The sequence below is a fragment of the Schistocerca piceifrons genome, chromosome 6 (assembly GCF_021461385.2).
Source record: "Schistocerca piceifrons isolate TAMUIC-IGC-003096 chromosome 6, iqSchPice1.1, whole genome shotgun sequence".
NCBI classification, from domain to species: Eukaryota; Metazoa; Arthropoda; class Insecta; order Orthoptera; family Acrididae; genus Schistocerca; species Schistocerca piceifrons.
The window spans coordinates 466,003,782-466,026,618 of NC_060143.1; the positions used below are offsets into that span (position 1 = coordinate 466,003,782).

Sequence of the window (22,837 nt, forward strand, 5' to 3'; positions counted from 1 at the left end):
CAGCTAGCCTCAGAAGCCCACACGAGATCGATTTTATAGCCTACAGATCCTCATCTATATCTGAGTCAATCGCTAGCAATGCGACGCAGTCAGCTGTGCGCGACGCAACCTGGCCACGCCCACCTGTTTATACTGCACATGCTCCCAGCGGGGATGCACAGCTGTCCAGAAAATTAAACACGCCGTGGCGTGCTGTCTTTATCAGGCGTGGCGCAGACTCCTCGGCGTCACGCTGTACTCACGTTAGTCACGCGCGACTTCACCTGTAGCGCAGTTCTAGGCCAGGTTCGGGGGTACCAGAAACAAACTGAGATTTATGTTTACAAGTTTTGGGTTTGCCTTCCAATTATCATTTTCTCTTTACACGATATTTCGGCAACTTATTTAGTTATATTCATTTGACACCAAGCGCGGATTTCGTTGATCTCTATTTGCAATGTCCGTGGTAGGGATGGGAAAAACCGATACCGGTAGTTTAGTTCTGAATAAACCGTATTTTTTCGGTATTCGTTTGGTGATTTCTGTTGTTTTTTTTTGTTTTTTTTTTACAAATAACGGAACGAAAATCAAAAAATCATTAGCCATAGCAGCAGTGCTAAAAATTTTCTTTTTAAATATATCCTTTTTAAGAAAGAAGTGGATTTTATTCCTGAAATTTGCATTGTTTTGAAATATTACGTTATTATAGAAACTGGGAAAAGCAATAAGTGCTACTTTATTAACGGTGCCGCATTGCTGAGACATTTGTGCCCCTATATTGCCATGTATCGTAACGAGTACATACAGTGTGCAAGACATTTCCCCACCTGGCCTGTACATTAGTTCCTCGCTGTTGTCGCTGGACATCCAATGTATTGCAGAATTGCACCAATCCTAGTCTGGAAATATTTTTACAGAGTGACGTAGCAGTGAAGTACAATACTTCATTTTCTGTAATCGATTCCCCCCTGCGGGTTCGGGGTAAGAATAGGCTCGCGGTATTCCTGCCTGTCGTAAGAGGCCGCTAAAAGGAGTCTCAGACGTTTCGGCCCTTATGTGATGGTACCCTCTTGGGTTTAACTACCATATTTCAAAATTATTCCGAAGAGTGAGCCAATTGGGGAAGGGCGCCTTACTTGGTGCATTGTGCATTGAGACCTTTAGCCAGCTTATTCGTCGTTTCATTGCAGTCCCGCTCGCTCTCCATCGCTTGGGCGAGGATACATTCCTGGGTGCGATTTCCGCCATGCACTCTGCAGTGTCGCTTTCTCCGCTGACGACGACGATGGGGTCGCCATGTACCCTGTTGGTTGTAGCCCCTGACAACACAGGGATCGCTCTACTGATGCCTGCGCCGTTAACTCCCCACGTATGCCAAGGAGTAGATGCCCATCTCCCTGGGCCATCGGGGCTCCCGGCAATGGCTATCCTGCCAGGTGGCCCTTGCTGTGGCAGGGTGGCGCTCGTGGGGAGGGTCCTTGGTCGGAGTTGGTGGCATCAGGGTGGATGACACGCAATGAAGCGTGGCACATCTTCTCTTGCTGGTGCCCAACCACCAACAGTCTCTAAGCGTTCGAGGGCTCACTTTAATGCACAGATGTATGACCCCAAATCGTTTCCTTCCCTGGCCACACCATGGGAGGAACGAAAGGCTATGAATGACAGCGAGACGTAATCGTCTCGGTATCTAGTCTGTACAAGAGCTGATGGGGAATCCTTTGTGTCCATGAAGCCTCAATTTTTCGTAGAGCATTTAGAGGACAAGTTTGAGGAGGTGGAGGGCTTGTCAAAAATGTGGTCCAGGTCAGTCTTGATAAAAACAGCATCCTCTGCCCAGTCACAGGCATTACTAGCTTGTAAGAAGCTGGGGGATGTTTCTGTTACTATCACGCCTCATAAAAGCTTAAATATGGTCCAGAGTATTATCTTCCGCAGGGACCTTCTTTTACAGTCCGATGACGAGCTGCGTGCCAACTGAGACCGACGAGGTGCCCATTTCGTCCGGCGCGTCCACTGGGGTCCGAGGGATAATTAGGTTGCTACCGGTGCCTTCACCTTCACCTTGGCCTTCGAGGGTGACACATTACCCGAGAAGGTGAAGGTGATGGTCTACCGCTGTGATGTCAAGCCATATATCCCTCCCCCAATGTGGTGCTTCAAGTGCAGGAAGTTCGGCCATATGTCTTCCCGCTGTGCTTCCAGCCTCATATGTCGCGATTGTGGTTGTCCATCCCATCCCGATACTCCATATGCCCCGCCTCCCATCTGTGTCAACTGTGGAGAGCACCATCCCTCTTGCTCGCTGGACTGTAAGATTCTACAGAAGGAACGGAAAATAATGAAATACAAGACCCTGGACTGACTGACCTACACTGAGGCTAAACGAAAATTTGAACGGCTTCATCCCGTGCACACGACGTCATCTTATACCACCACTGTCACTCCTGTTACCGCTCCATCCGTTGCACCACATACAGTCAGCTCTCAGAGCTGAAGGACCACACCTGCCCCCTTGATGGTGGGAGGCACTTCCCTCCCAGTTACTCCCGCACCACCTATCTTGGGAGCAGCACCCTCCCATCCCCCAACCATCGGGGACACCAGTCCCCACTTCTAAGCCAGAGAAGCGTAAGATTTCTTTGCCTTCTCTCTCTAGGAAGGGATCCCTTGGGTCACTCCCTTCCCAGGTTCCTACCAGTGGCAAACCAGACACCTGCCAGGGGCTGAAGAAGCCCCAGGTAGCTGGTCATAGGGCTTCGCGGTCATCTTCAGTCCCAGAGACTGAATCAAAGGAGCCCTCCCAGCAAGGGCAACCAAAGGAACAGGGTGAGAAATCGAAATCGAAGACCCCTAAGACGAAGGAAATTGCAGTGGAACCCACTCCACCGCTACCTACAAGCTCCGAGTCTGAGGATGTGGTGGAGATTTTGGCGTCTGCTGAGGACCTAGATCTCGCCGGTCCCTCAGGCATAATGGATGTCGCTCCCATCGGTACTCAATCAGTGGCAGCAGGTGACCCAGCGGCGTAATCTGCCTCCTCGGTCCCTTCACGCCTTTCTCGGCCATGGACAATGTCATCCTCCAGTGGAACTGCAGCAGTTTTTTCCACCATGTAGCTGAGCTCCGACAACTTCTCAGCCCTTTCCTCTGCATTGCTCTTCAGGAAACTTGGTTTCCGGTGATGCGAATCCCCACCCTCCATGGCTATCGGTGTTATTATAAGTACCGGGCGGCTTATGGGAGGGTATCTGGTGGCGTCTGCATCTACGTCCTTGACTCTCTTTACAGCGAGTCTGTCCCTCTACAAACAGCTTTTTAGGCTGTCACTGTTTGGGTGTGGATGCCTCAGGCTGTTATTGTCTGCAGTCTCTATCTTCCACCGGATGGTGATGTCCCACAGCATGTCCTGGCTGTGCTGACACCCCAATTGCCGCCACCTTTTCTGTTACTGGGCGACTTCAACGCCCATAACCCCCTGTGGGGTGGATCAGTGGCAACAGGCCGAGGCAGCATCATTACGCAAGTATTTGAACAGCTCGACCTTTCTCTTTTAAATACTGGTGCCTTCACACATTTCAGTGTGGCGCATGGCACGTACTCAGCCATCGACCTTTCTATCTGCAGCCCTAGCCTATTACCGTCTGTCCAATGGAGTGTGCATGACGATTTGTGCGGTAGTGTCCACTCTCCGATCTTTCTGTCACTGCCACAGCGTCACTCTTCTGGGCGCCCCTGCAGATGGGCTGTGAACAAGGCTGCCTGGGACTTGGTCACCTCCATTGCCACTATTGAGCCTCTTTCCAATGGCGCTATTGATGCGGTGGTTCACTCGGTCACCACTGGCAGCGTTACTGTCACAGAATCTGCCATTCCCTGTTCTTCTGGGTCCCCTCGGCGGAGGACTGTGCCTTGGTGGCCGCCCGAGATCGCTGAGGCGATTGAAGATCGCAGGCAGGCACTCCAGCGTCACAAGCGGCATCCCTCATTGGCACCCTCATCGCCTTTAAACGGCTCCGTGCGCGAACCCGCCTTCCCATTCGCCAACGCAAGCGGGAGTGCTGGGAAAGGTATGTCTCCACCATTGGCCTCCGTACCTCTCCATCGCAGGTTTGGGCCACGATTAGGCAACTGTATGGCTGTCGGAGCCCCGTCAGCGTACCTGCGCTTTCACTGAACGGAGCAGTCTGTCCTGATTCCAACACAATTGCAAACCGCTTAGCGGAGCATTTTGCTCAGAGTTCCGCTTCTGCGAATTACCCACTGGCCTTCCGCCCCCTGAAAGAGCGGTTGGAACGTCGGAGCTTTTCATTTCACACGCGCCACTCTGAATCGTACAATGCTCCGTTCAGTGAGTGGGAATTCCAAAGTGCTCTAGCCGCTTGCCCTGATGCGGCTCCCAGGCCAGATCGCATCCACTGTCAGATGCTGAAACACCTCTCGGTGGACTGCCAGCGACGCCTCCTAGACTTTTCAACCGTATCTGGGTTGAGGGCGAGTTCCCGTCGCAATAGCGGTTCAAATGGTTCTGAGCACTATCGGACTTAACATCTGAGGTCATCAGTCCCCTAGAACTTAGAACTACTTAAACCTAACTAACCTAAAGACATTACACACATCCATGCCCGAGGCAGGATTCGAACCTGCGACCGTAGCAGTCGCGCGGTTCCTGACTGAGCGCCTAGAAGCAATAGCGGGAAAGCATCGTAATCCCCTTGTTGAAACCTGGCGAGAACCCACTGGAGGTGGACAGCTACCGCCCCATTAGCCTCACCAACGTTCTTTGCAAGTTGCTCGAACGCATGGTGAGCCAGAGGTTCAGTTGGCTACTTGAGTCTCGGGGCCTTTTGGCTCCGTGTCAGGATGGGTTCCGTAAGGGGCGCTCTGTCGCCGATAATCTGGTGAGCCTGGAGTCTGCCATTGTATGGCCTTTGCCCGCCGTCAGCACCTCGTCGCCGTCTTTTTTGACATGCGGCAGGCATACGATACGATATGGTGACATCACATCCCCTCTACGTTTCATGGTTGGGGTCTTCGGGGTCCGCTCCCGATTTTCGTACAAAATTTTCTGTCTCTTCGTTCCTTCCGCGTGCAAGTTGCGGCATCCCATAGTTCCTCCCGAGTTCAGGAGAATGGGGTACCGCAGTGATCTGTCTTAAGCGTCTGCCTGTTTTTAATTGCAATTAATGGGCTCGCTGCGGCGGTGGGAACGTCTGTCTCAGCTTCCTTGTATGCTGACGACTTCTGCCTGTACTATAGCTCCACTGGGATTGCAGCTGCTGAACGTCAGCTGCAGGGCGCTATCCGCAAGGCGCAGTCTTGGGCTGTAGCACATGGCTTTCAGTTTTCGGCTGCCAAGACCTGCGTTATGCATTTCTGCAAGCGACGCACAGTTCACCCTGAGCCACGGTTTTATCTTGACGGCGAACCTCTTGCTGTGGTGGAGACGCATCGGTTTTTGGGATTGGTTTTTGATGTTGACTTGGCTCCCTCATATTCGGCAGCTTAAAAAGACGTGCCGTTTCAAACTGAAGCCTATGCTGATATTTTTTTTGCAAATAAGGAGTTCAGCCCCTCCATGCCCACACTTACAGTGATCATTCAAAAAGATCTTCTATCTCCTCTGTTTAGTATTTAAAAAAGAATTCCGCTAAAAATACAATAGAAGTAGTGACTTATTTTCACCTGCCATGTTAACCATTTGTAACTATCAGAGGAGCCTCACGAATGACGAATTTCGAGTAAAACCTAAATTTCTCTTGTTGCCATGTGAAAATTTGCTTTTGGTTACAAAACACAGCGGAATTTACAGAGTGTCATTTCAGTAACATGCTGGGCAGACGCAATTGCTTGAGAATTCTGAAAGAGTGGTTTATTAAGTTTATTAGGTGAGGAACTGAGGAAAAGTAATGTTACTAGCTTATGAGAGAGCCTGTACTCGGTACAAAAATGAACATGTAATGCCTTCGCTTATTTTGTTCCAAAACCCACAGTATTTCTCGTTTCACCAGCTATCGATGGCCCTTAAAAATTACATTCTTTCATTTAGAAAATGTGTAGTGAGTGGAATAACACGGTACATAATGAAGTTTCGCATAGTAACCAAAATACTCCCTCTTTGCATGCTATTGTTTGCCAAAATCTCATTTCGATATCTCAAACCATTTATGAAATATAAGGAAATACGAAGAATGTTGTAGATAATTCATTCTGGCCTTTATCGCTAGCACACGCGATCGCAAATGAGTGTGCTACATCAGATCAATTTTCTGAGATTGGTCACAGATAACTTCCACCCTGTGTGTGAAGAAAAATTCAGTATGTTAGCTAAATTTCATAAGCAGCAACATATAATGTAACATGCACAAAATGCAAATTTCCATTGCAGACTTTTTCGAATGTAAATAATACAATAAGTATGACTGTCAATGAATTGATAGGCACGTCGTCATAAAGCTGACAGATGATGGTTCAGATGGCTCTGAGCACTACGGGACATAACTGCTGTGGTCATCAGTCCCCTAGAACTTAGAACTACTTAAACCTAACTAACCTAAGGACATCACACACATCTATGCCCGAGGCAGGATTCGAACCTGCGATCGTAGCGGTCGCGCGGCTCCAGACTGTAGCGCCTAGAACCGCTCAGCCACTCCGGCCGGCTGAAGCTGACACATGAAGCCCATAAGTAACGCAAATAAGAAATTTTTTATGGAACAGTTTAGGTAAAACCATTTGAGTTAGAGTGTAGAGTGTGCGCCTAGAGTCTGTCGTCGCCGACCGGCCGAGGGCAGGCAAACGATGTCGGTCCCCCCTTCCGAACAAACAAATGTACTCGCCCAGCCCTCACGACGAAAATTGGTAACTGCGCTTCGGCCACCGTATCCTGAGCGGACTCTACTTTGTCCACTTTAGACGGGTGAAACGCTTGGTACAACCGTTCTTATAATCTGTCCAATATACGTCATATTCGCATGGCACGTGATATGCAGTCGATTTTCGGAGCCCTAGATTAACTTGCCCATAATGTATTACACATTTGAATTTCGTTGGAGGGAACGGTATAGTTTATATCGTTCTGAATGTTTTAATAAGGTATTGAGGGTTTGTGGTCCTGTAGACCAGGCGCCAAAGTACTTTCAGTATCCCAAGAACCGTAAACCGTGAAAGTCTTTATGCATCACAAAGAGAACAACCAGAAACGAAATCGCTACTTAGAACCAGTAAGGAAAGTAACATCTTCACTGTTCTTGGTAAGAGCTTAGAGCGGGCAGTGAATGACTAATAGTGGAAATTGTTTTAGCAAGATTAAATGTTTCAGTCCTACGCAGGATACAATTCTCTGAATGGCCTATTTGCTCAGTAAATAATGGAGAAATGTGTAATGGGAAGAACAACAGTTTTATAGTAAAAGTAGTGTACACTACTGCAGAACAAATACGCTGATCTGTATTCGTTATTACATCTAACTCCGTAAGCCGTCCTTGTGGCCTGTGGCAGGGAGTAGTTTGTGTACCACTGGCACTTCTGACTCTTAATGCGCAGTCGCGAATGGTGTGTGGGAGGAACATTATTGATAAGCCTTCATGTGAACTTGTACTAGGGTGGTTTGAAAAGTTCTCGGAATGGAATAGAAAAAAAAGTACTTACTTCAGTGAAACTTTATTTTTCGATATAGTCTCCTTGTAGATTAATGCACTTGGTCCAACAATGTTCTAATGCCTTGATACCATTTCGAAAATGAGTTTCCTCAAGGCCTGCAAACTAGTTGTCTGCTCTGGCTATCAATTCTTCGTTTGAAGTGAATCCACCAAGAAAAATTTTCAGTTTTGGGAAAAAATGGAAGTCTGACGGAGCCATATCAGGTGAATAAGGCGGATGTGGGAACAATTCATACCTTTCTTGTAATTTTTCCATTGCGACAGCACGTGTGCAGGCGCGCATTGTTTTGATGGAAGACAATCTGGCCTTTTTTCGCGTATATTTTGTTGCAATTTGTCCAGCAGGTTAGCATAGTGTTCTCCAGTAAATGTTTACCCAATGGGGAGATAATCTACAAACAGAATCCCCATCGCATCCCAGAACACTGATGCCATGACCTTTGACACCGAAGGAATTGTCTTTGTTTTCTTTTGTGGCGGTGAATCAGTATGTTCCCACTCCTTTGACTGTTGTTTTGTCTCTGGGGTATAGTAGTGCACCCAAGTTTGATCTGCTGTCACTAACCGGCGAAAAAAATCTTGCCCGTTTCTCCTAAAGAGGGCTAAACATTGCTCTGATTTGTCCACTCTCACGCGTTTTTGATCCAGCGTCAAGAGTCGCGGCACCCATCTTGCAGAAAATTTTCTTCATTTCTAAGTCTGCCTTTAAAATGTGATACACCCTTTCAGATGACATCTGGCAAGCGGGAGCAACTTCACGCACTTTCAATCGGCGATCCTGCATGACCATTTTGTGCACTTTTGCAATGATTTCTGGACTAGTGACACATCTTGGCCGACCACTGCGCGGATCATCATCTAGGCTCTCCCGACCAAATTTAAATTCGTTTGTCCACTGGGCAACAGTTGAATACGAAGGAGCCGAGTCCCCCAGTGTACCCCGTAAATCAGCATGAATGTCCTTTGCTTTTCATACCTTTCCTAATGAAGTACTTAATCACTGTTCGAATCTCGATTTTTTTCCATCTTCGCAAATCACTACGCGGGAGCAACAATAGAGCCACGTCACCGCCACAGCTCTCTTCCAAGAGTACTGACGTGTCATGTGTTTACAGGCAACAGTCGAATGAATATCACGTAAACATCTCGTTGCGCTAGTGCTGACCTCTCGTGGTGATTCCGAGAACTTTACAAACCATCCTCGTACGTCGCCGAAACTGGTTGCTCAATAAAATAAGAGTTGGGAAATTTAGCCGCCGGCCGTGTGGCCGAGCGGTTCTAGGCGCTTCAGTCTGGAACCGCGCGACCGCTACGGTCGCAGGTTCGAATCCTGCCTCGGGCATGGATGTGTGTGTTGTCCTTAGGTGAGTTAGGTTTAAGTCGTTCTAGGGGACTAATGACCTCAGATGTTAAGTCCCATAGTGCTCAGAGCCATTTGAACCATTTGAGCCAAATTTAGCCGGATGAAAGGTGTTTTGATTCGACATTCTGATGTGGTAAAATGTTGCATATATTGTCCAACAACAACACATTAAATGAGAGGTAGCCTGTTACAAGTGAATAACGGTTACTGCATACAAATTAAGCTAAGAAACGGCGAGAAATTATCTTGTTGCAGGTCAAGACACAATAACAATTAAACAGGACATAAATTACGGTCATTTTGATGAATGTTTTAACCCTGAATTAAATGGCTCAGATGGCTCTGAGCGCTATGGGACCTAACATCGGAGGTCATCAGTCCCCTAGAACTTAGAACTTCTTTAACCTAATTAACCTAAGAACATCACACACATCCATGCCCAAGGCAGGATTCGAACCTGCGACCGTAGCAGTCGCGCGGTTCCGGACTGAAGCGCCTAGACCGCTCGTCCACCGCGGCCGGCAACCCTGAATTAAGAGAGAATCCACCGAAGATACTTGAAATGCTGCTACTCGTGAGAATTGAGGAGAGTCAGGGACGGTTTAGATTGCTATTTTGGAAACATAGTACGTTCACCTCGCATACTGTCCGGTATACACGCTATTGCATCAAGTCGGAATTACCGGTTAGCTCACGGAAATTGATTACTGAGCATACTGGAGCGAGTCGCGAAATCAATGGCGACTACTGATGCAAGAACCATGCATAATGCATACGAGAAATTAGGGCTCTTACTGAGGCATTAGGTAGTTTTCCCTCCTCCTGTTTGCAAATGAAACAGAAAAGGAAATGGCTAGTAGTGCTACGGTGTACCCTCTGCCACGCACCGTAAGATGAATTGCGGAGTATCGATGTGGATGTAGAACTCGCTAACTGACGTTGGTCACAAACCTGCTCCAACTAAGAACTGACGTCAACTAGAGCCATCGATGACGTATCTCGTCAGCTTTGTATACGGAGACCTAACGACACAGTATGACTCCACCCGCTAGAAGGAATAGTGACCAATCTAACAGGTGCGCCTCTTGCAAATTTGTTCTGGGACGTGAAAGCAGCGCACGCGGCCCAAGGTTGGAGACCTGAAATACGGGCCTTACACGAAAATGGCGGACGGGGTATATCCCTCTACCGCTAATGGAGGAGGACTGAAATTCAAACTAACTGCTACCTTGGCCTTCCAGGAATATGCCATATTCTACGGATCCTATATTAATTAAACTAGGCGTCAAAAAATTATAATCCCTTTCACAGCCTTGATCCCTTTTGTTAGGCAAGTCGATGGAGGTCCCAAATTACCATGGAAAATTCATCTGGTATGATTTAATTGGATTTTAAACTACTAGGCTGATTAGTCTGTGACCTGTAGTAATCGACTCGTCGTTCGAAGACAAAGCTGAATCTGTAATTAAAAGTATGAATTAAAATTTTATTTGGGTACTCTCCCTTTGTCAGAGGGCTGGACTAGCCTCTACCGTGCCTGCACTGCTGTGTGGCTACGTGGCACAATGTATCAGTGCTATACGCGAGCATAAAACGTATTCTAGAATTCTGTGACAGCTGACGTCAGCAATGTAGGCCTTTAGTTGTGTCCTCTTGGAAAAGGGGAATAACATAGACATCTTTCCAATTACACACATCAAAAAAAAGTTCTGCATCACCTCGGTCCCAGGAGTTGCATGTTGTACCATCATACAGCGAGACCTTCAAAGGTAGTGGTCCAGATTGCTGTACACACTGGTACCTCTAATACACAGTAGCACGCACTCTTGCATTGATCCAAGCCTGTATTCGTCGTGGCATACTATCCACAAGTTCATCAAGGCACTGTTAGTCCAGATTGTCCCGCTCCTCAACGGCGATTCGTCGCAGATCCCTCAGAGTGGTTGATGGGCCACGACGCCCATAAACAACCCTTTCAAATCTATCCCACGCATGTACGATGGGGTTCATGTCTCGAGAACATGCTGGCCACTCTAGTCGAGTGATATTATCCTGAAGGAAATCATTCACAAAACGTGCACGATGGGGGCACGAATTGTCGCCCATGAAGACGAATGCCACGCCAGTATGCTGCCGATATGGTTGCACTATCGGTCGGAGGATGGCATTCACGTATCGTACAGCCGTTACTGCGCTTCCATAACCACCAGCGGCCTACGTCGGCTCCACATAATGCCACCGCAAAACAGTAGGGAACCTCCACCTTGCTGCATTCGCTGGACAGTGTAAGGCTTTCTGCCTGACCAGGTTGCCTCCAAACATGTCTCCAACGATTGTCTGGTTGAAGGCGTATGCGACACTCATCAGTGAAGAGAACGTGATTCCAATCCTGAGCGGTCCATTTGGCATGTTCTTGGGCCCATCTGTACCGCGCTGCATGGTGTCGTGCTTGCAAAGGTGGACCTCGCCATGGACGTCGGAAGTGAAGTTGCGCATCATGCAGCCTATTGCGCACAGTTTGAGTCGGAACAAGACGTCCTGTGGCTGCACGAAAAGCATTATTCAACATGGCGGCGTTGCTGTTAGGATTCCTCCGAGCCATAATCCGTAGGTAGCGGTCATCCACTGCAGTAGTAGCCCTTGGGCGGCCTGAGAGAGGCATGTCATCGACAGTTCATGTCTCTCTGTATCTCCTCCATGTCCGAGCAACATCGCTATGGTTCACTCCGAGACGCCTGGACACTTCCTTGTTGAGAGCCCTTCCTGGCACAAAGTAACAATGCGGACAGGATCGAACTGGAGTATTGACTGTCTAGGCATGGTTGAACTACATACAACTCGAGCCCTGTACCTCCTTCCCGGTAGAATGACTGGAGCTGATAGGCTGTCGGATCCCCTCCAATAGGCGCTGCTCGTGCATGGTTGTTTCCATCTTTGGGCGTGTTTAGTGACATCTCTAAACACTCAAAGGGACTGCTTCTGTGAAACAATATCCACAATCAACGTCTCTCTTCAGGAGTTCTGGGAACCAAGGTGATGCAAAACTTTCTTTGATGTGTTCATTAGGATTGCTTCACTCGTACATCGCGACCTACGGTACACTCTTCCAAGGAGAGCTAGATGCATTTCGTCTGTTGATTAAAAGGGATGCCGCTTAATGGATTTTAAACATATCACTTCCTCATTTTTGCGTGAAATAGAAAGATGTTACAATTATTAATTTTACATGCATCAGTTCTTCTTGGTAACAAAGTTATCAATCACATTAGCTTTAAATTTCTGATCACTTAAAAGTTGTTTAACCAGGTTTTTTTCTGTGGCAATTGCGCAGAGAGAACTTAACCTATCATTTGTCATTAAATTGTGAAGCCAATTCTTAATTCTTGTAAGGGTGCTCATAGTTCTTTCAGAAGAAGGTGTAGTGACAGGGGTCCGCAGCTCGTGGTCGTGCGGTAGCGTTCTCGCTCTCCGCACCCGCGTTCCCGGGTTCGATTCCCGGCGGGGTCAGGGATTTTCTCTGCCTCGTGATGACTGGGTGTTGTGTGCTGTCCTTAGGTTAGTTAGGTTTAAGTAGTTCTAAGTTCTAGGGGACTGATGACCATAGATGTTAAGTCCCATAGTGCTCAGAGCCATTTGAACAATTTTTTGTAGTGACAGGGAGTGTAAAAATCAATTTGATAAACTTTGGTACTTCGTTATAAATGTTTACTAGCTCATTTTCCAGTCGTTCTTTGTTGAAGAATGGGTCAGTTGTGAGAAGGCCGTTCAATTTCATTGTTGAGAAATTTGATTAATAATTTCCAAACTGATGCTTATCAAACATCTTTACCACCTGAATATTCTGAACATCTGCAAAGCGCATTTCCATTTGCACTATCCTGCTATCTAGGATCTCGTAAGACAACGTCTTAAGGGACTGAAAGTCACCCTCACTAACAGTTATTTCACTGTGAAACTTGTTACAGCTTTCAGGACATGAGGTCACAGCTTTTTAACTCATATCCTTTAACAAACCGACGGTGCTCTTGATTTCAGTATTGCACAGATGATATCACATGGATTTCTGTGTTGAATAAGTGGACAGAGAATGTCAACATATACAAATATATCTTTGTAAACGCAAAGCAGGAAAAGAAATTGAGTTTTATTAAGAATGCTAAGCAAGCTAGAAGCAGTGTTGAGCGACTCTGCATCCCAATCATCATCTGTCGTGATACTCTGGAAAATATCTTTCAACTATTGGTATTGTCTCAACAGCTCGTAAACTGGAAGTCCAGCGTGTAGTGTACATTTGAGGCAATCTGAATCATTTATTTTTCAAGAGTTTGCTCTCTTTGAGGTCTTGCTAAAAATGAATGAATTGCTACAAGACTGGTACAAGCCTAAATGCTTCAATATGTGACAGCACTAGATTAAGTTTATGAGCACAACCGTGGAAAAATGGAGCTCACAGTCACTTCCGTTCAACAAAATTTTGGACACATCCACGTTTACCTAACTCAGTGGTCTCACGATTTCTTCAGACCTCCCCAAAATCAAAATATGATAAACCCTGAGCAGTTTTGTCACTATAAACATTGCGAAAGTCAGTAAATCTTTCTGTGGGACTGTCTTGTGTACAAACCCGGAGAATGATACTCATTTCTGAGTGACAAGAAACATCCAGCATTTCATCTGCCTGCGCTCCAACAAACTCGCAGGACTGTAACTCTTTACTGCCATCATTAGTGAGTTCGGTAACTGATTGAATTAATTCTTTTTGAATTGTGGTTGATGCACCTTTCAACCCAGAAGTGCTCTGCAGGTGATCACGAATAAACTGTTCTTGTCCAGACAAAAGTTCCAATAATTCAGGGAAAATTGCCTTTGTTGCCAGAACTTTCATCTCCTCTGAATGCAAGCTCCTGCTTGCCCAAGAAACCAACGACATAAATATCTAGATTACGAATCTATTTTGTTTCACAATCGGATTAAAAAAATGGCTAGAAGTTTGTTTCCTTCAGATACTGAATGTTCAATTCGTCCATGACCTGTTGTTGTTGTGGTCTTCAGTCCTGAGACTGGTTTGATGCAGCTCTCCATGCTCCTCTCTCCTGTGCAAGTTTCTTCATCTCCCAGTACCTACTGCAACCTATATCCTTCTGAACCTGTTTAGTGTATTCATTTCTTGATATCCCTCTACGATTTTTACCCTCCACGCTGCCCTCCAATACTAAATTGGTGATCCCTTGATGCCTCAGAATATGCCCTACCAACCGATCCCTTCTTCTAGTCAAGTTGTGCCACAAATTTCTCTTCTCTCCAATTCTATTCAATACTTACTTATTAGTTGTGATCTACCCATCTAATTTTCAGCAGTCTTCTGTAGCGCCACATTTCGAAAGCTTCTATTATCTTCTTGTCTAAGCTATTTATCGTCCACGTTTCACTTCCATACATGGCTACACTCCATACAAATACTTTCAGAAACGACTTCCTGACACTTAAATCTATACTCGATGTTAACAAATTCCTTTCCTTCAGAAACGCTTTCCTTGCCATTGCCAGTCTACATTTTATATCCTCTCTACTTCGACCATCATCAGTTATTTTGCTCCCCAAATATCAAAACTCATTTACTACTTTGAGCGTCTCATTTCCTAATCTAATTCCCGCAGCATCACCCGATTTCATTCGACGACATTCCATTATCCTTGTTTTGCTTTTGTTGATGTTCATCATGACCTAAAAACTAAAAACTCTTGATTCTGAAGGTGCCTTACTGAATTCCAGTGTCTCTCGTCGTTTCTGTCAATATTTTTTTGTCACGCATACTCCAAAAGAAGCTGATGTCCATTCTCCTTCAATCCCAGACCGACCAAACAAAATACATACGTAAGAATAAAATTTGTTACATCGCACCTGAATGTTAAGGATACTTTTTGTATTACGAAAATCGAAATTTTCTAATTTGCCCTGCCGGCTGCCCGGTGGACACGATAGGCTGTTTTCACAAGCCTCCAGTGATCTTATAAACTGGATGACATGCGTAACGCAGTGAACTCTCAACTCACGGATGGATTGAACGAAGTTGTAATAACACACAAAACTAGGGTTACCAGACGTCCGGATTAATCCGGACATGCCCTCCTTTTTAGCTCTTTGTCCGGGGTCCGGGCGGATTTTTACGGTGTACGGCTTTTTCGCAAAGTTGAGCGTCATACAGTTAAATTTACAATTCGTCCCGTTCTATTGCTCTTTTCTTAAATACTTCTATTGGCACAGCCTTCGTGATAAACACGCACGAAGGCGGTGTTAGTAGGTGGCACCAGGATCGTCGATGTTCTCGTTGATCGACCTATAAGCGAATGCAAATATCGATTATTTAAAATTTCGTTTCGTATCTTCACTTTGTATTGACTTGGCTTCCTGTAGTGCACGTCTGATTTGTGAGTGTAATTTTTAACCGAATGAGTTACGGTACGTAAAATATTTGGCTATGCCTAAGCGAAAGTGTACATTTTCTGATGTCCTTTCCTTCAAATATCCGGCTTTCAAGAAAGGGAGAAATGAATTTGAAGCGGAATGTAAGGTATGTGGAGCTGGAACGTACGTCTCAGTGGCCAATAAAAGTAAGAAATAACTCGGTAGATTAACTGTCATGGTTTTATTTCATTGTTTCATAGTCATTCAATTTATTTGTATTGGGAAGGGTTAAGTGCAGTTTACATATCAGCTGCTGCTTGAATTGTAGATGTTGGTAGCGGTGCGTCGAATGAAGGGAGGTGAATGGTCTTAACGTTTTTCGCTTTGTAAACAACTCCGTGTTGTTGACGTAACAAAACAATTAATGCCACACTGTCACCACAATCAATGTTTTTATTTTTTTTTATATTGCTCAGTTAACCACCACTTGACCATCAATAACAATTGACAACTAGTTTTAATTCCCGCCAGAAACTTGCAATCTTATTGGCTGACTGGACGTTATAAAACGAAATGCATGCTGCTTTGTCTCTGAAATGTTGAATTTCTTGCACAGGTGACCAAGATCTTGAACATCACATTTGTGTGTCCTCTTTTTTCTTCCTTTGTCCTCCTTTTTGAAGCTGTTTGTCCTCCTCTTTAAACCACCACATCTGGTTACCCTACACAAAACAAACTTGTGCGGTTGTCAGTGCTCTGTTAGTTTTCAGTGCTCTGTTATATTGTAACTCTATGTAAGTTTTCTTAAAAGATTTGTGTGGGCCATGCCTCAAAAGCCTGTGAAGAGCTTCGCCACTGACAAATCTGTGCCGGTCGGCAGGTTCTCGGTGAACCTGGCGTGCGGTTCGGAGCCGACGTCGGACATCGCGCTGCACGTGAACCCGCGCTTCGACGAGCGTCGCTTGGTGCGCAACGTGCGCATGGCCGGCACCTGGGGCGAAGAGGAGTCTTCTGCGTCCTGGCCCTTCCCCATGGGCCGACAGCTCCCCTTCGCGCTGCTCATCTACGCGACGACTGACGTCTACTATGTGAGTTAAATTGCGCCACGGCTGCCACGCTGCTGCTACATGCACTTCTTAGAACTAGCACAGGTTGGGGTCTGCATTAGGGGCGTTGATAATATATCTATGCTTTTTCCAAAAATATCGATGTATAAGGCGACATTTTTTCCTCCTGTTAAATCGATATAAAACTGGCGATATCGAATGCTGATATTTTTATTTTATATTTTTTTCGCAATTTTCGGTAAATATTTGAAGTTGTTCTGGAATTGTAGGAGAACATACTTTTACTTTCTTTGTGTGAAGGAGTCCTACAAGTTTTTGAGCTTTAATCGCGTCCAGTCTTTCTCTTTGAATGTGTGAATCACAGTCTAACATAACAGCCGCGACACTCACTGCTGTAAAAGTTGTTACCGTTTGACAAATGGAGCGACACTAGCGCTCCAAGCGGCGGGTAAGGTGAACATCAGATGCGTTGTAAGCATAATGTTTGTTTTGCATCCATTTCCTACGTAATTTACGAAATATTTGAGTTACTTTCTTGGCTCCAACGGTTCGTGTAGTATCAGAAGGCATATATGTTTCTAAAAATGATTCTAAAATAAGACATAACGTTAGCGACAGCCTCGCACTTCGCACAAGTACCGCCCAATCACCCCCCTCCACACCAATCCATATCCTAAGCTCCGCCCATGATGTGCCGCATGTTCCAACATCAAAGTTGTTCGTATCACAGATACGCCAGTCATAACAAGGGAGAAAATCAGTAGTTAGTACGAAATACATTTTTTCCGGTACCATTGTGAAAAGAATTAGAAATATGTTCATTGAATATGCAAGTTGAAAAATCATCAATAAGAAAGAAAAATAAAAATGGTATCCACATTGTCTTTTTTATTTCATGAGCTTTCATCTGCACTATATCAAAAAACCTGATATTTGTTATCTGCTGTGAGCGCAAATTTCCGTCACATCGCGTAGTGTACGAAATTCAGTTGGGAAATATTAATTTGTAGTATCGGTAAGGATGCTGTCCATTATCTCGATTGTCTAAAGTCAATGTTGTGCATAAACAAGGCAAAGTCGATGTCTTGGTTTGTTTCTGATTACCTCAATAAGACTAAAGAATATAAGAGTGGGATAATGTAGAAATGCGTAATGCAAGCAGTCAGATATTTATACGGTGACATTCTTCATTAATATTTGCCTTTGTAATGGGTGAATTTTTACTTGTGAACTCTTATGACTGCTTGCTTATAGCAGACACGAAATTACTTTGAGTTCTTCTTCAGTGTTTGAGAGCTTTAGAGCCGCCTGTTGTTAAACATATGTACATAATTTCGTCAGTGTCATTCCAACACATCTTATCGTACTTTAATGTCTGTTAGGTATCAGTTTTGACAGCAGTTGGCCACAACAGTCAAGATTAGGTACCTTGTGTATGATAACTTTATTGAGAGTGCATATCTATGTTTCATTTTGATAGTATTACACAAACTGCTAAGAAGTACTAACAGTACAACACTGCTAGTATGAACAACCGCGGCAAAAGAAAAAACGGCGAACAAAAACACGACAGCGACGAGGACTACCAAAGATCATATTGATGCGTTCTTGGGTTGGCTCGGCGGGGGGGGGGGGGGGGGGGTAGGTGTGGAGGGGGGTAAATGGGCGGGGATTGTGCAAATGTCCGGGGCTGTCTCTAACGTTTCCTAAAATAAGCGCAAGTATAGACAAAAACTAGGAATCGAGTGGCAAGCTACAACATATTCGTGAAGAAACACTAGTGATGATGGATAGAATTGCAGCTTTCCTCGTTGATATCCAAATAATATAAACACACAGATTCACACGTAAGAAGCACAGACATGTACCTCTACATGCAAAAGCTATCGACAGCTCATTTATCGTTCGGTACGCAATCTGTGTTTGACATTGTCGCCTGTTGCCACAAGTACGACCTTAATCTTTATATTATTCTAAGTGGGACAAGCAACTGCCAAATAGTGGGTGAAATATGTTGAAAACATTATAATGAGCTGATTACATTACTTTTACCCAAAACCAAATATTTGAATAATTTTCAAACAATCTGTCAGTGAACAAGGTGCTAACAAAATGTCAGGACACGAAGGAAGCAAGGAAAATTGACTAACAACAGAAGTGCATGAAATACATACCAAACATTACGCTTTTGTAAGACACGAAGAACTACACTTAATCTAACCACTTCATCGTCAAAGCAGGTCTGTGTTGACAATTCACACGAAGCTGGTACTGATACATGGAGAGCTGAACTGGCTGCTTCTGTGTCATAGGACTGTTTTACAGCTTTAGATGGATTGTCGAATCTTTGTGGCAATTTCCTCTTCCTCGTCAGTTGAGGTGGCTCAGTTGGGATGTCAAACAGTGTGGATACTGCATTCCACACGAGTTTATTATTGTCTGCGTTCATGAACTGGTTTTGTTCGAAATGTAGCGAACAAAGCCTGATATTATTATACAGGTAAACTGGGTCTTTTTTTCATAAGGCCTTCTCGTCTGCTATCAACTAGGCATTTTCTGTTCCTAAAACGAAACATTAATCATTTATACACAAGTAGTTTGCAAGTGAATCCTGACGATACAGTTTAGTAACATGATGGTATATACCTATCAGGATCCTTAGGAAGCCTAAAAAAGACAGCTGTGGTGTGTTGTTGCTGCAAATTTATTGCGCTACAAACGCTCCCGCTTGTAAAAACCATTGTAGAAATCAAAACAAACAACCACTGTTCGCTTTCAAGATCGCGCCGAACTCACTGTTTAAATTACTGGCCGCTTGGGGCGTTGCTGGCGCTGTAGGCAACAAAATCGAGGCGAAGTGTCGCGAGTGTTACGTTAAATTGTGGTGTGAATCAAGTGTAGGTGATACAAAAGTAGTAACCCGATTGTACTGGCAGATGATGTTGTGAACGGAATAACAGGATTTCCGATGTGAAGAAATAGCACACCAGTTGCGTTAAGAAACAATTTTTAACGCAGCTAGTGTGCTTAATCGGCGCTCGGCGGTACCGACAGAAACTGCACCGTTTAACTTCACCACAAAAATTTTTGACACTAAGACTGCTATTACAGTGGCGTTTGCACAAATGAAAAACAGGGAAGTCTCGTTATGAAGTAGTCCAGAAAAATCCGGTATGTGACGAAACCGAACGACGGACCGAAAATACATCATTTATTGTGCCACTTAAATGGAGTTACCATTGTTACCAAAGTGGTTATCGTCAAGCATGAATGTGCATCGTTTATCTTTCAATTCTTGCTCTACATCTACACCTACATTTATACTCCGCAAGCCACCCAACGGTGTGTGGCGGAGGGCACTTTACGTGCCACTGTCATTACTTCCCTTTCCTGTTCCAGTCGCGTATAGTTCGCGGGAAATGAAATGAAATGTCGTGTGACGAGGGCCTCCCGTCGGGTAGACCGCTCGCCTGGTGCAAGTCTTTCGATTTGACGCCACTTAGAACAACTGCCGGGAAGCCTCCGTGTGCGCTCGAATCTCTCTAATTTTACATTCGTGATCTCCTCGGGAGGTATAAGTAAGGGGAAGCAATATATTCGATACCTCATCCAGAAACGCACCCTCTCGAAACCTGGACAGCAAGCTACACCGCGATGCAGAGCGCCTCTCTTGCAGAGTCTGCCACTTGAGTTCGCTAAACATCTCCGTAACGCTATCACGCTTACCAAATAACCCTGTGACGAAACGCGCCGCACTTCTTTGGATCTTCTCTATCTCCTCTGTCAACCCGACCTGGTACGGATCCCATACTGATGAGCAATACTGAAGTACAGATCGGACGAGTGTTTTGTAAGCCACCTCCTTTGTTGATGGACTAAATTTTCTAAGGACTCTCCCAATGAATCTCAACCTGGCACCCGTCTTACGAACAATTAATTTTATATGATCATTCCATTTCAAATCGTTCCGTACGCATACTCCCAGATATTTTACAGAAGTAACTATCAGTGTTTGTTCTGCTACCATATAATCATACAATAAAGGACCCTTCTTTCTATGTATTCGCAGTACATTACATTTGTCTATGTTAAGGGTCAGTTGCCACTCCCTGCACCAAGTGCCTATCCGCTGCAGATCTTCCTGCATTTCGCTGCAATTTTGTAATGCTGCAATTTCTCTTTATACTACAGCATACCCTCTAAGGTGGGGTAGACTGCTAGCTTGTTGATGTACAGAGTACCTAATAATGAATGAATACTTAAATATACAGCTCTAAAACTGGCATATATTTACAGTGTGCAGCCGATACTTTTATAGGCCTGTAGGCCTACGTCGATATTTTCTCCGTCGATCCATCCATACATTTTCCGATGTCTAGAGCCGATAATGATATTTTTTGAATTACCAATATATCGGATTCCTGATATTTTTAAAAATATCAGCATTTTTAGTCTGCTCATTCTTCGTTATATTGTCTTTGAAAAGCGAGATCTCATCACCAGATGCTCAAATCCACAGACTCCCCACAATATACTAATCTTTTGGATGCCGGTTTTTCCAGAGTTGCCAGTCCACTGAAAAATTGGATTTTAAATTTATAAATACGAGGGGCTTTCTGTGAGAAGTGCATTTCCTCGCCCAGTTTCCGTTCAAAAAATACGGAATTTGTTGTGGGACATCGTGGAATATTCCCGCTTCAGCCAGCTCTAAAACTGGCATATATTTACAGTGTGCAGCCGATACTTTTATAGGCCTGTAGGCCTACGTCGATATTTTCTCCGTCGATCCATCCATACATTTTCCGATGTCTAGAGCCGATAATGATATTTTTTGAATTACCAATATATCGGATTCCTGATATTTTTAAAAATATCAGCATTTTTAGTCTGCTCATTCTTCGTTATATTGTCTTTGAAAAGCGAGATCTCATCACCAGATGCTCAAATCCACAGACTCCCCACAATATACTAATCTTTTGGATGCCGGTTTTTCCAGAGTTGCCAGTCCACTGAAAAATTGGATTTTAAATTTATAAATACGAGGGGCTTTCTGTGAGAAGTGCATTTCCTCGCCCAGTTTCCGTTCAAAAAATACGGAATTTGTTGTGGGACATCGTGGAATATTCCCGCTTCAGCCCATATAGTTCCATAAATTCCGATAGGTAGCGGCCCTATGCAGACCTTCAAAATAGCGTCTATAAAGGCCCCCACACACGCTACTGCATGCTTGACAATCACGCTTGCGCAAGCGTGCTAGCTCAAGCGTGCACAAATTCCTCGCGCCTCCACACGTCTCAAGCACGCACGTACAAGCATCAGTTTGTGTACATTGCAAAATGTCGAGCACAGACGGCGATGCGCTTGCTGTTGCAGCCTTTTTGCTTGTTTTACGGAAAAAAACAAGAGGTAACGCGATATGTAGAGTAAATAGTGGCTTAAAAAACGAAAATCGTATTCTCATACAAATTTATGGAGTGAATTGAAGATATATCCTCGTGATTGGCATAATTACCTCAGGATGAATGAGGAAACGTATTTGAATCTTTTGTCCCTCGTGACGTCTTATAGCTTAACAACAGAGGATTCTAATATGCTACCATTGCAAAGGTCTACTGCAGGAAACATTCCACTTGATGCTAAACATGTGAGAGAGGAATTTATGAACTGGTTTGTCAATGAAGGACAAGTTCCTTGGTAACATAATTTTGTGCATAAGCGGTAAAGAAAAATGTAAAAGAAAACAATAACTATTGCAGTATAGTATAAACAAATAAAAGCATAGGCATAGATCTGAATTGTAACAGTGCTTCTGTAACTAAATACCACTACCAACCTATCTCACTTACCTCTACTCCTTGTAAATAACTCGAAGAGCATCTTGGTTTCTCCTGTTCATTTAAAAAGCTGAAAAGATCAAAGTACCACAGAACAGGTCTGTAAACTTGGTCTGCTGCAGCCCCTGATTTGCAAGTGCTGTCACATTTCCGTTTTTTTCGTCTGTAATTCGTTCGTTATGTATTAATTTTCTTAATAACAGTATTTTTAGTTGCTGATGGCTATTTCTTTGTACTTCGTGAGAAGCACCTCATATGCCGCGTCTCTTCATTTTATCGTAATACTTTTTTATTTTTAATGTTCCATAAACATGGGTGTCTTTTGTAGCACGTAATAAATTCCTCCAACACTTCCCGGTCCGACATCAGAACGAAGAAGGAAGCGACACAGAATCTAAATAAACGAGCTCTTCCACAGTCTGTCCGAATGACAGATGGCTGCTTGTTCAAGCCGCCCTACTCTAGGCACACACGAGCAAGCATGGACACGCTTGGAGATTTGCACAAGGACGCATAATCGAAATTCAGTCA

The 22,837-nt window shown here is 44.7% G+C and overlaps 1 protein-coding gene across 1 annotated transcript in view; it reads left to right on the forward strand.

Moving 5' to 3' along the window:
* Positions 1–22,837, forward strand: part of LOC124802561 (galectin-6-like) — a 431,142-nt gene that overhangs the window by 379,171 nt on the left and 29,134 nt on the right. Inside the window, exon 4 of the mRNA XM_047263428.1 lies at positions 16,286–16,493. Coding sequence (XP_047119384.1) covers positions 16,286–16,493 — 208 coding nt within the window. The remainder of the gene's footprint in view (positions 1–16,285; positions 16,494–22,837) is intronic.